The 14,575-nt window shown below is 35.5% G+C and overlaps 1 protein-coding gene across 1 annotated transcript; it reads right to left on the bottom strand.

The window, feature by feature from the left end:
- Nucleotides 1-2,225: 2,225 nt before the first annotated feature.
- On the bottom strand, nucleotides 2,226-14,575 carry LOC143257497 (transmembrane emp24 domain-containing protein eca-like). Its single transcript, XM_076516263.1, has 4 exons — nucleotides 14,332-14,575; nucleotides 12,222-12,442; nucleotides 4,774-4,920; nucleotides 2,226-3,027 (listed from the first exon to the last, which is right to left on the bottom strand). The coding sequence occupies exons 1-4, from the start codon at nucleotides 14,552-14,554 to the stop codon at nucleotides 2,878-2,880; spliced, it is 741 nt and encodes a 246-aa protein (XP_076372378.1). The 5' UTR covers nucleotides 14,555-14,575; the 3' UTR covers nucleotides 2,226-2,877.

The following is a 14,575-nucleotide window of genomic DNA, read 5'->3' as shown; positions in this document are numbered from 1 at the left end:
GTATGTCTGCAAATTCATGCCACTAAAAACTGGGTTTTTATATCTGTGGTTTGTAGTTTTGTGGTTAATTCTAAACAAACAAACAAATGTACTGTAGATGAATTTTTGTATAATCTTATCACTATGAATAATTAGTTTGGTGCAAAAGATACAATCTAGTGGGTTAAACTACAGTGGATATTAGACCAAATGCAACTCAGTGTTACCAACTGCTTACATAATCATCTCAGCCAGGTTTTTGCTGCATTTGATAAATATTCTGAATACAGCACTAGAAATAATTAGAAATGAATATATTTAACCCTTAAGTGGCAGCCATCATCAACTGATGCTGCTACCTACTACATTTCCCCCTATTTAAGGATAAATTAGTTTGAGTGAAATGTGGTTAATGTCACCTTCCACAAAGAGAACGTTTTCATTTTTACCAACTAAATCAATTCACATGCATATCTTAAATTTTTTTCCAGTACTAAGATGTAGAATATTTTTTTCACAACTTCAAAAAACCAAGTACTCTAGGTATGAAGAGCAAACACAGAAGTGTGTTATGTGAAGCAATGTGTATATTAAGTTTCTTGCATTTCAAACAATGCTGCAATTTATTTAACAAAATTCCAACTGTCTATCTATGAAAATAAAATGTGTGTTTGTTTACATTCCAAGCCTATTGAGCCAATTTCAACCAAAAATTTTATGTACATATTATGAAAGAAAGACAACATTATAATGGGGTCAAACTTTAACGTAATCCTATATCTTCTTTGTAAGCCTGTTGGTTAATTGTTCAAAGCCTATTGAGTCAATCTCAAACAATCATGGCAAGTTGTTACTTTAGACAACATTCTAAAGGGATTTAAGGTCAAAGTTACTGGACTATTCCTCAAAGACAGTGTTTTTCTTGTGGTAAATGGGATATAGGGTATTCAAGGGTGGGGTCACCTCAAAATTTTTATTTCTTGGTAGATGAAAAGCAAACTCTACATGTTGTTTATGAAGAAGCTTTGTTATAATTTTAAAAATTTGAGAAATATATTTGAAATATATTACTGATGTTAAACATACTTTGTTATACTCTTGATGACAAGAAACCCACTTGAAATATCTCAGAACAGTTGGTGTGGGTATTAAAACTTTTACTAATAAAGCAGAGAACAACACTTCAACCTTCCGAGGTCATCTTCAGGTTAACAAAATGACTGAAAATAACCTAGGAAGGTCAAAACGTTGTTCTCTGCTTTATTAGTAAAAGTATTAATACCCATACCAGCTGTTCTGAGACATATTTGTACACTGTTTTCATTAGATTTAAATATTCCCTGTTAGTAGATGGAAAATTGTAGAAATTCTGATAACGAGATGCTAATGTAACTGTTTAGCAGCAGATTAGAAACAGTAAATTTTAACAGCTCTTATAATAACACTAATATTGTGACTGTTCAGGAACATTTTGTCTTTGAAAACTAAAAACAATCCATTTGTTCAGTTTTAAAAGTACTCTTTGGCCAACTTGGGAATAAGTTGAACATAAAATATCCTGGACTTTTCCTGTTAGTATAATGCCCTAAGAACTAGAACAGGAAATTGTAATGCTCTGATAATAATGTGCTCATATTGTGATCATTCAGAAATAGGTTAGAGATCAACAAAAAATTGTAGTAGTTCTAATACAGTGTTTAGAAACAGAGTAGAAACAGGAAATTATAATAGCTCTGATAATAACATACTAATATTGTAATTGTTTAGGAGCATTTTGTCTCTGAAAGGGTAAAAAAAACAAAACCTTTGTTCAGTTTTAAAAATCACTCTTAAGCTGACTTAAAGAAAAGTTGAATGTAAAATGTCCTGGACTTTTACCATTAGTTTGATGCCCCAAGAACTAGTGAAGGTAACATCACAGTAACAAAACATTTAGGAACATTGAAGTTTGGTACCTTGGGAGAGTACATTTTAGCTAGATATTCAAAAACACTTCAGTTAATAAATGCTAGAGTAAAAGCATTTTAGGTTAACTAGACTATTGGCTCTGATAATGACATCATAATATAGTGACTGTCAACTATTTTCAATGATCTTAAATATTGTACGTCTGGCTATAGAACCTTGTTGTCTAACCTTCAACTGCTCTTTGTTTTGAAGTTTTGCTTTGTTGCATCAACTGTACTTGCTACACACAAATCACTAATTAATTAAAAGTAAAAAAAACAACAACACAGAATACCAAGTGGATTCAAAAGGATTTATTGTTCTTTAAATAGTAATAATTTTATAAAAATCTTTACACCACAAAAATATTAAATACTGGGCATTCTAGATTTAAAAGTTTTTCCCTAGTTTTATTTATTACATGGTTTGTGAAGAAGACAAAAGCAGTTCTATGTTACAGAAGATACACGTTAAAAGTATAATTCTGGAGAGAGAGAGAGAGAAAAGAAATGAAGTAATTATTAAAACACCACCAAGTGAAACAGTAATGAATAAAATGTTCTTAAATTCACTGCTATTTTTTAAAACACTGACATCATTAACTCACAGTAAAAACAACAGTAATGGTTTTCCTTCAGCTTTATTCTCAATTCCTCATAGAAAAACAACGAGTTTTGTTTCAGATAAACACTTCCTTGCTGATTTATCCTTTTTAATCTGTCTTACGATCATACAAAATAGTTTTCAAATGAACAAAATTAAAATGCACTCAAAGCAAATGTTATTAGCTTATTTTCCAAATGTGGTTTTATCTGGTTTAGGTGAACTTGTTTCAACAGAGAGATGAAATTACACATTTCAAAGAAAAAACAGGCTGGTGTATAACATTAGATATTTTCCTGTTTTTGAACTAGAAAAGTACCAACAAAGAAGACAACTAAACTTCAGTGTTTACACTAGCTTTTTAGCCTCAAAGAAACTCTTCAAGTGTTTCATCTGCCAGAAACCCATAACAAGAAGAACAAACGTTTGGACAATAGCCCACCACAAAACTCGCTGGTTTGTGCTCTCGCTAGTTTGACGAAATCTTTCTTCTCGATGCTAGAAAAAGGAAAAAAAACTGTACATATGTACAATGTTCAAAACTATAAATTTAGTTGCAAGTTGAGCAGTTTTTACTATGATAAAAGATATACGTTCCTTATTTTTGTTTAATGAAACAGAACAAAGTAAGAACTTTCATTTAAAAAAAAAGCCTTATTTAAGTCAAGTATTACATGACTATTTGGAACTTTGAGAGAAACAACTGAATGACAGTACAGTCAAATATTTTATAATTATAATTCAGCTAAGTAAATAATTACACAAGTCATAACACTCACATCAATGGATAGTGATATGTGATGAAAAGTGGATTATGTACAACAATTGGAAATGATCTACACAATGGCTAGATCATGAAACAGTCCCATGGTGGACTGCAGCTGGCATTATTTGCAACACCTTTTTGAATCCAGGGGAAACAAACAATCAAAAATTGCATGAGAAATAACCAGCTCTAGTCAACTGAAGGGGTCCTATTCTTCTTCATGACAATGCTCATCCCCATGTCAAGGATGACGCTCCAAGAATTGAACAAATTGGGAATTGAGGTTCTATCTCATCCAACTTATTCCACAGGTCTTTCCCAACAGATTTTCATTTTTTCCAGCACTTTGACAACTTTTTGAACAAGAAATGCTTTCAAAACCAGGAAGCTGCAAAAACAGCTTTCAGGGAGTTCATTGACCATAGAAACTCTGATTTCTACAGCTGTACAGAGGCATAAACAGCATTGTTATACATTGGCAAAAGTGTGTTGAAACAAATGGTGCTTACTTTGATTAAAGCATGTTTTACAACACTGGTTTATAGTTTTCCAAACTTTGCAGTTCAAAATCAACATTTATTTCTGGACAACCTAATTTATATGTACTTGGTTCATGCTGAGTTCTTAATCACTCAATAGTGCAATGGCACCATGGATGCACTTATGACTAGAAAGTTGTCACAGCCTTACCTGAGAATGAATATTTGTATTATGTTGAATCAAAGGGCAACAACTTTACAATATTCTCACTGGAAGCATAAAACTTTTGTAGCACATTTAGGACCACTAAAGACTACTCAGCCAATTCAAGCCAAAGTTCTTATCTACATAAAATCACACCAGGGAGATTTGTTATTCAGTACAATTAGTTTCAGGTTAAGCCTTATAAAAACCAAAAGATAATAAAAGGGTTAACTTCATACTTACAGGAAGATCTCTATCCATCCACCTGGCTTTTTAAATACTCTTTTCTAAATTAATCATGCTACAAATAACCTGTGAGTTAATGTTTTTTTTCACTTACAAGATTTCTAACAACTCCCAATAAAACTATGAGCCATCAATACTGCAACAAATTCCATTACAGGCGATTTTACTCAGTTGTAAACAACACAAATATGTGGATTCACCTGTAATAAACTGTGATCTTACTCAATTTTTTACAATATAACACAATATGTTGAACAACTCTACACAAACAAGTTAGTAATATGAGGGTTAAACATTCTTGAAAGGACAAAAAATATAAAGGTAAGCATATTACATTAGCCACATCCACTAAGTAATATTCTGTTACAAACTAAGCTGAACTGATTACAGTTAAGTTTTCTGAAAATATAGTAAATGATGAGTCGATGTGAGAGTTCTAAAATTCAGTGGTTATTAAAGATGCACACAAAAATTAAAAACAATTTGTACTTTACTCAACTTGTAAATTTTTTCAGCATTGTCTTTAAAAAACAAACAAAAAAGCTCACCCTTTGATAATTCTGTTCTTTATTGATCTGATCGACCTGATCGAGTAACTGCCGAACTCTTAACTGCAACTCAGTTAACTTTTCTTTTTGTGCAACATTTCCATAATCCACAGCATGTTCACCAACTTGAATGTCAAGGTGGACTCTCTACAGAATATGAGAATACAGTTTCATTATTTAAATCCTTTACTACTGTGACTGTTCTTTTAGAAAAATTAAAACATATAGAGGATTTAGTCAAGTGAAACAAGGAACCAACTCTGTCAATTATTCTGTTAATTAGAAAATTGATGTAGTGTAAGCAACAAACATGGCACTAGCTCAGTTGAACTTCTGAAGCTCACTCAAGAAAATGAAACAACCATAAAGACAAATAAAAATATATATCAAAGAAAGAAATATTCACAGAAACATTAGAGTGAAAACAAAATGCTACGACAAAGATGGGAAATATACATATAAAAAAAGCCACGTGTGTTTGATATATCTTTGTATCATCTTACATTAAAGAATATTTTTTTTAATTTTCAGTTTTTTGCTGTTTCTAAAACATTTAATAAACAGATTAATTTCTTGAGTGGCAAATCAAATGATACAAAAATCTTTAACTAAACTTCTAGTCTGTTCTCAGTTTTTCTTACTTTTCTACATTAACAAAGGTTGCCAGGCTTCATCAGATGCAAAAAATAACTTGTTTATACCAAAAATGTGACAAAATTTAATTTCAGCAAAACCCTGTTTCATCAGATTAATTATTTCAATGGTGTCTCCATCTGTCTTAACCCTAACCCTTAACATTATTCTTTGTTTTTTGCACAAATGGATTAATAACTACTTTGCCAAGCTTTAATTGATTTTTTGTGTGTTAAGTTGATAATAATTCAGTTTTATTTTATGCTAAAGCAATTTTTTTCTGTTTCAGATCTCAAATTTCTGTCATTCATGCATCTGTTTCACCTGCAAAGTGAAACAATCATTTTTTCAAGCATTTTAAAATATTCTTGTCAAGCCATTTTTCAATAGCTACTTACTGGAAAGCAACTTGAACTGGTTTTATAACCATTTCAACACTTATAACTTTTTCAACAATTATAACTTGCAGAGATGACTAATGGATAGTTCAAACAGGAGTGTTAGTCACCTGAAGTTGACCTTTCCAGTCCTGGTTTTGGGTTATTTGACTTCACAGTCATTTTCTAATTTCAAATCAAACTAGATGGACTTTGATTCTTAAAGTAGCCCAGTGAGTAGCCAACTCTTGAGCTACTCTTTTACCAACAAATAGTGAGATTGACTGTAACATTATACACCCCCATGGCTGGGAGGGCGAGCATGTTTAGCGCGACACGGGCGCGAACCCGCGACCCTCGAAGTATGAGTCGCACGCCTTATGCACTTGAGCATGCCAGGCCCAGATAAACCTTGGGACAGAACATGTTTAACATGGTACCATCATTAAGAGTCATAACAATAGCAAGACAGTAAATTGTGGCTTATTGTGATCTGAGTGTTTGCCAGACAACACATTGGTGCATCAGTCCTAGATAAAAGAAAATGATGAGTTAAAAGACTGTGACCAATGAATAGTCTAGTTAGGACAACTTCCTCTTTCAGATCCTTATGGAAGCAAGATGGCCAAAGTCCAATATAGAGTTTTATTTGGAAAATCTAGTTTTCACATTACTCACTCCAAGTTGACTGCCAACTGGCACTGAGCTGAGCCTTGAATACAGGACCACAGTCCATGTATGGGACAGGCACAGCAGTGATAGTGCCAGAGCAGATAGATTTAGCTGCAGTGTCAGCAAGCTCGTTCCCGTGAATACCAACATGTCCTGGTATCCAGAAAAACTGGATAGAAGTAGATGCTAAAAAGAAATGGGCCAGTCGGTTTTGAATATTGGCAAAAACAGGGTGTGAACTAATGTGAAGCAATTCCAGGGCCAGTTGAGAACCAAGCGAGTCAGTATAAACAGTGCAGTCTGAGTACTACTTAGCTTCTATGTAATCCAGGGCACGAGAAATGGAATACAGTTCAGCAGTGAACACAGAAACTGTAGAGTGGATTCTGTGAGCAACCACCAAACCACAACAAAGCATGGCAGAGCCCACACAGTCACCTGATTCCAAACCATCTGTATAAATAGGAATGAAAGGATGATTTGAAAGATATTCAGCAAATAACAGACAGTATTTCCAATCAGAAGTGTTTGCTCTTCTCACATTACATTTGGGGACTGTATGAAGCCATGGTGGGAAGGGCTTACCAGTGGATACAGCAACGTTATCAAAAGACAGACCCAAATCATCCAACTGCACCTGGATACGAAGGCCAAAAGGAGAAAGGGCAGATCATCTGTTCTGAAAAAGTATGGCCCACTGAGAAAGGAAAAAACAACCCCAGGTGGAATACTTTGGTAAGGAACGAAGTTTCGAAGCATATAGTAAAGACAGTTGCAAACGACAGAGGTGCAAAGAAGGTTCATAAAACTCAATGTGTAAGCTCTGAACTAGAGAAGTGCAGAAAGCCCCAGTGCAGAGCCAAAGTCCTTGATGATGAATGGGGTCCAGCATCTTTAAGGCCAAGATCCTGGCAGAGCCATAGACCAGTGATCCATAGTTGAGTTTCGAACAAATAAGAGCATGATATATCTTTAGCATAGAACATCGGTCTGCTCAACAAGTGGTGGAAGAGAGGACACGGAGGATATTCACTGCTCTTGCACCTTTGACCCAAAGCTGCTTGATGTGTGGTATAAAGGTCAGCTTACAATCAAAGATAAGCCCCAAAAACTTTGTCTCAGGGACCACAGGTAACACAATTTCACCAATTTAGAGTTCAGGATCAGGTTGAATACCCAGTTGGCAGCAAAAGTACATGCAAACGGTTTTATAGAAAGAGGAGTTAAAGCCATTTGCTGTGGTCAACTTTAGTAAACGATTGAGGGCAGTTTGTAGCTGCCTCTCAATATACCTCATATTTGATGACTGACATGAGATGTGAAAGTCATTGACATAAGCCCATTTGCAAGAGTAAGAGAGGGTTGTTTTGTGATGGCATTAATCTCAATACTGAAAAGTATGACACTCAAAATACAGCCTTGAGAGACTCCAAGTTTTTGTAGAAAAGAACAAAAAAGTGTCAAACCCACACTAACTTGGAATTTCCTGCCCATTAAAAGTTTTTTAAATAAAAATGGGCAAATGGCTACATAACTCATATGTATGGAGTTTTCACAAAATGCTATACCTCCATGTTATATCATTAGCCTTTTCAATGTCAAATAATATTGATACAAGATGTTGTCATTTAAGAAAGGCTTCTCTGACTGATGTTTCAAGTTGAATCAGATGATCCACAGTGGAGCACTGTTGTCAGAACCCATACTGGGTGGGCGAGAGGAGGTTGTTTTATTTGAGGAACCAAACAAGACAAGCATTAACCATCCTCTCTAAGGTCTTACAGAGACAGTTTGTGAAAGCAATTGGAAAGTAGTTTGAAGGAATCTTGGGATCCTTCCCAGGCTTAAAGAAAAGTAGGACAAAAGCCTGGCACCAGGCATCAAGAAAAACATTCAACTGCCAGATTCAGTTAAAACCAATCAGAAGATTAGCAAGAGAAGCAGGAGATAAATGGTGCAGCATTTCATAATGTACATTATTAGGTCAAACCAATGAAGGGCCAGTTTGAGTTTCACCAGAGTAAAGAGACAATTATAGTCATAGAGACAATCAGCTCGAAAGGAAAAAGGTGACCATTCTGCCCGAGTATTAATGGCTAAGAAGGTGGAGGAAAAAGCAGAAGTGCTAGATACCCGGCAAAAGCTTTCACCTACAGTATCTGTGATGCTCTGGGTATCAGCTACTTCCTGGCCATCATAGAGCAAGATCAAGAGGGGGGACAGAATTACATTACCCACTAACCTTTCGAATATTGTCCCATATGACTTTGGAATTGGTTGTAGAAGATATGTTGTTTGTAAACTTAATCCAAGATTCCTTCTGGCTTTGACATCTTACCCACTGAGCATGTGCATGGGCCTGCTAGAAAGTGATGAGGTACGAGTGTGGGATACCTACGAAAAGTATTCAGGCCCATTTTTGAGCCTCCTGTGTCACGTGGCAGGCAGGATTCCACCACAAAGAGGATATCGTGGAAAACAGTCAGTTACTGCTGCCATACAGTCATCTATTGATGGCTTACAGACGATGGCAGGATCAAGTTCTGAGAGAGCAGTGAAAGAGGGCCAGTTGGCTTGATCCAGCTTCTACTGGGACACTCTAGTCGGGTGGCATTGACCACAACCGGTCTCTCTCAAAAATTATAGGAAAATGATCACTACCTCGTGGATTACTGTCAATCCTCCATGAAAAATTGGATATTACTGAAGGGAAGCAAATTAAGAGATCAACAGCAGTAAAAGATTGACTAAGTGCATAAAAATAAGTGGAAAAGAAAAAAGGTTGTGATCAGCGAGCATACACTCCACAGAGTGACCCATCCTATCAATATCAGCACTTCCCCAGAGAGGATGATGTCCATTAAAGTCCCTCAGGATTAAAAAGGGAGACAGCAACTGTTCAGTGAGAACATCAAGGTCTGATTGATCATATGTCTCTCCAGGTGACAGGCAGAGAGAAAAAACAGTGATGGTATGACCCAAGCCAACACGGATGGCTACAGTCTCCAAGGGTGTGTTGAGTGGTTGATCAACCAACAGTGCCACCCCTCCATGCACTCGTCCATCACACAGCCTGTTACTTCTGTACAAAAAACTGCCGAAAGGTGACTGTATTGGTAAGTTTCAGAAATGTTTTCTGTAAGGAAAGACATACAGGATGGTAGGAAGCAATCAGTGTTTTGATGTCATTCAGACTAGAACGTAAACCTCGATAGTTCTATTGTATCAAGGTGGCCATTTTTATTTATGTGTAGGTGAATTGGGTGGAGAACCCTTCTGTTTACAACCACATCTTTTTTCTTTACTGTCTTTACTCGAGGGAGGTCTACTGACCTCCATGGATCCTGCCCTGGGTTGATTGGGCAGGTTTTTGCTGTTGGAAGAGGATTCCAGTGACTGAGGACATGAATGAATGATCGTTTTGGAGTGGCAGAAGAAGGTGTACCCAAGGAAATGCTTGTACCCAGAACCAAAGGAAGTGGATCTTGGGATTTGCTGAAATATATGTTAAGGACAGAGATGGGTGTTGAAGTTGATTCATCAACTTTTTCAACCATGGAGGTCAAAAGACTTTTCATTTGGTTTGAGAACAATTCTTTTGGAGACACAGAAAGATGTATCTGCACTCCCACTGTAGAAGTAGAATGAAGTGCAGCAGCATATGTCCAAGATGAAGTGGTGGACAGCAACTTTCGAGCCTCAGGGTAAGTAATGTTTTGAATCGTTTTCAAACGCTACACCTCTTTATCTTACAATCATTTAGGGCAAGAACGGAACTAGAATGGGTGAGAGCCATTGTAATTGATGCAACTAGAGTCCTTTTCACACTCATAGGCATTGTGGTCCTTACTCTGCAACGAGCACACGTCAAGGAACCACGACATGACATCTTCGAGTGACTGAACCGCTGACACTGGAAACATCTGAGAGGGTTTGGAATGTATGACCATACCCTGCAATTAAGATAACCTGCCTTGATAGTGGCAGGTGGACGTGGTGATGTAAATGTTGGAATGAGAACATTGGCCAGCATTGTAATTCCATCTTTACAAGTGGAGATACGCCTCACTGCAAAAACTTCTTGGATGAAGAAACCAACAAGAATCTCTGACTTGGAAATGTTCTTCAAATCCCTCTCAACAATAACTCCTCATGATGAATTCAAAGTAGCATGAGGTGTAACCTCAATAGGTATATCCCCAATCGCCTTTGAATGCAAGAGGAGTTCACTGTGTTGATGTGGATGTTTCCACCAATGTGTCACCAGGTTGAAGCTTCTTTACTGACTTTGGAGAGCCAGCAAGTCCTTCTAGTCTATTCTGAATGAAAAAGGGAGACATTTGCCCTAAAGGTTTGTCTGAAAGAGAATGTAGTATGAGAAAATGAGGAACAACAGGTGTTACAAATGTTGAAGATTGCTGCTCAGAATCTTCAAGATGTGGTCATTTACCAATGGACTGTTTTTTCACTATTTTATTTTTTAAGTTTTTATTTGGAGGATCCACAATAAAAAAAAAGAATATTTCAGTGCCCACTGAACCCATCCACCATGAAGCCCTACGAGGGGATGCACTACAATGCCAAACAAGGACACTGCAGCAATGCCAGTTTCGTGAGCACTATACTCAAACACCAGCATCAGATACAATCTCCACAACACCTGTTGAGAACATCCAACACTGGTACTTGGTTGACCCTAGCCCAATTAGACCAGCCGAATGAACCAAGAGGAGCTGCCCCAAAGCTACCCATCTACAGAAATTCAAGGACAAAGTGGTGTGTTAGGGTTGGATCCCTCAGCCACCAGGATCCTCTCCTCCCCTTCACGGGTTGCTACGCACAGCAAACACGTGGGTGGATGTTTAGATCCCAGAGGAGGTAAACTGAAAGAACAGAACCTTCCCTGGGAGGTCCCCTCACCATGTACAGGAATGAACACCAAGGGGAAGTATGTTGTGCTAAATATGTTAAGAGGCTCAGACCTGGTCATGCAGCTACTTTCTACAATGTCTGATCTCACAGATAACCCAAATGAAGATACCATTAGTGTTAATTAGAAAATTCACAGATTCTTGATAAATATGTTCAAATTATTAATCCTGAAACACATAACTTGTTGAATAAGAGAAGACTTTACTGATTACTACATAGCATCTCTACTTTTTTATGAGGTAATGTGATAAAAAATTCTAAAAGTAGCACTGCTGAGGCCTAAAAAACAGTTTTCTGATAAAGCTAATCTTGAAACCTTTCAAGTGATTCTAGTATTCATATCAGTCTCTGAGTCCTCTTTTGACTTCTTTATTTTTAAATAATGTAAATATCTTTCATGATTATATAGGTGGTAGTATTTACTACATGCTTTGTCTTTCAGACATGAGAATTCCTTAATAGTAGTAATAGCTTTCAGACCTAAAATAGCTAACAATAAATCTATTCATACTTGGGAAAACAAAACAGACATGTTTTCAATTTCTTAATATTTTTAGCACATCTATAACAGTTATACTTGAAAGGACTTAGTTTTTGGCTCTTAATCTGCTAATGGAATATATGTGTATGCTTGGTTTGATATATAAAAAAGTAAATACAGTCTGCATTACTTCAAACATTTAAGATACCTTTTCTCAAGCATAATGATTATTTAAATTTTCTTTTTCAATTTACAATTTCTTTATAAGACAAATAGTCTTTAATGTTAAATAGTGAAGACAAGAGTTATAAAATCTAACAAAACAATGAAAGACAAATACCTTATGAACTTACCAGCTGTGATCCACTGAACCATTTGGTAGAGTTGGAGTAGAGACAGATTACATGTTCACCTGGAGAACTAGATGTGAAAGTAAACCGTCCCTCACTACTATACACACGAGACAAAATCACCTTATCACTTGGATCTCTGATTTCAACATACATGCCTATTCCTGGACTTGAAGGCATGAACCCACCAGTTTTGGGATCAAAAAGTTGGCATTTATAGTTTCCTATAAATGAAGAAATAAAAATTATTCTTGACAAGCTACAAACATGTTTCTTCTGTTTTTCACAGATTCATACACTCCTATATTTCATTACACCAGATAAAACAGAATACCCACTATTTTACTGTGAACTTCATGATGGCCCTCTAATATGTGTACAACTACAGGGTGGCCCGTAAGTCCCTACCCATCCATATATCTATGTATCCAGTGTATCTGTATGCTGTCCCTTATTCTCGCTGCATAATACTATGCAATGCCATGTTCTGTGAGACATTTTCCTCAACATAGCAGGGGTTATTGTTCCAAATGCCTTCAACTCATCATTAGTATTATAACATTGTTTAGACACAATGTGGATGGGTAGGGACTTATGGGCCACCCTGTAGTTATATTTACAACATTGTTTAATGGTTGTACTGTAATGTACTGCAATTGCATATCTCACAGGCACCTTCCTTGTAAAATCTCAAGTCTAGAGCTGGCAATAAATGATATTTGCTAAAGTTTGGTGACAGGTGCTGCCAGCCAACTATCTTCCTTCTAATCAGCAGTTCAATTTAATGATACTAGCAGGTAGTCTCAAATAGCTTTAAATAAAGACAGGTTCAACAAGTTTGGAAGCAATAAAAATCAAATCAAAGACCTCCCAATCAAGTTTCCCTTGCCAAATCATCAAAACTAAATAAACTTATAGTTAAAAAGAAGCCTTTAATCTAAAAATGGGCATAACATAGATAGCTCATCTTAATTTTGTACTTAACAGCAAACAAATATAATAGTAATATTTTGGTTACTCAAATTATTATTTCTGTGTTAATTTATTTGATCATAATTTTGATTACTTCAGTATTGGAATAATCAAAAACTGTAATAATTAGTGACACCATTTTCAATTTATTTTTAAAACAAGTGATATAATCAGAATTTTGGGGAATATAAAACACTTATTTCTCATTGCTGCTCACAGTCAATCAATTAAAACATTTGGCTCTAATCCTATCACTGATAGCATTAAATGTGAAAAAAAAACTTTATCTAGTTACTCTTTATAATTATCAGAACTACAACAGTATAGCTGCCAATCTGCTAATGACCCAAATCCCTTTGTAAAGTAAGTGTTTCTTACAGTCAGCTTAACCCAAACTTTTAATATGATCAGTAAACTTAATTAATTTGTTTACAATTTCCTTATCAATATCATTAATATGTAGCAACAATTTAGTATAGGAAGTGAAAGAAAGCAGCTTTGACAATAAATCTAAAGCTGTACACTGAAACTATTTGTTGATCTTAAAACCACAAACTAAATTTTGATACCTAGTTTCAAAGGTTAAACAGAGCATATTAACAGCCACAAGTGAAATCCACAGCTCTAAGTGAAAGATAATTTGACTAAATTCCCTCTCCAGGCTGAAAAATCAGAGCATCTGGCCACAACTGTTATGTTTCATACAAGTTACAACATAATATCAAACATTCCATGTGTAACATGATATTATCATCATATTTAATCCAGTCCACCCACGAATAAGCAATTAGCATCAAAAAGCATTAGAACGTTAATTTTAATGGAAATAAAATCAGCAGTATGAGAATGAAGTAGCTTTAACACAATCTATTTTCATTTTTGCGAATTACTAAATTACAGAGAGCATCGCAAGAATGTGTGTCGTACCTTCTTGCATAATGTGGTCACCAAATTTGGAATGAAAATCAAATGCACCATTTTTTAAAATTAGATTTACATTGAGATGTATAATAACAATACTTTTACCTACATCTCGCAAAGATAAAAATCAGCTTGTTAGCAGAAAAGACCTACGACAATTCCAGACGCTATTATTAGTTTAAAAATCTACTTAATAATGATAATTAATATAATGACATACCAACAACAAGAGTATCATCAGGGATTTCCTCAATAAAACATTTTCTTTCTGTTTCAGCGATATGAAAGTAAAGACCACTTGAAGTTGATACAAACGTAACAAACAAAATTAAGCTATATTTGAAGTTGAAATTAAACCACGAAAACATTTTAATTCTTCTTTGATATTTAAACTTACGTAAATTGTGAAGTATATACAATATATCGTGTAATGCCACGTTCATTAAGACAGAGACATCTAGTAG

The sequence above is a fragment of the Tachypleus tridentatus genome, chromosome 7, assembly GCF_004210375.1.
Source record: "Tachypleus tridentatus isolate NWPU-2018 chromosome 7, ASM421037v1, whole genome shotgun sequence".
Taxonomy (NCBI): Eukaryota; Metazoa; Arthropoda; class Merostomata; order Xiphosura; family Limulidae; genus Tachypleus; species Tachypleus tridentatus.
This window is presented reverse-complemented; position numbering and strand designations above follow the sequence as displayed.

Bases quoted from the DNA above. Each gene is read 5' to 3' on its own strand.
- LOC143257497 (XM_076516263.1), bottom strand. From the start codon at position 14,554: ATGAACGTGGCATTACACGATATATTGTATATACTTCACAATTTACGT. The intron at 12,443-14,331 runs GTATGTCATTAT...CTTCATTTATAG, and splicing joins TGATGATACTCTTGTTGTTG to GAAACTATAAATGCCAACTT. The intron at 3,028-4,773 runs GTGAGCTTTTTT...TCCTTTTTCTAG, and splicing joins AAGAACAGAATTATCAAAGG to CATCGAGAAGAAAGATTTCG.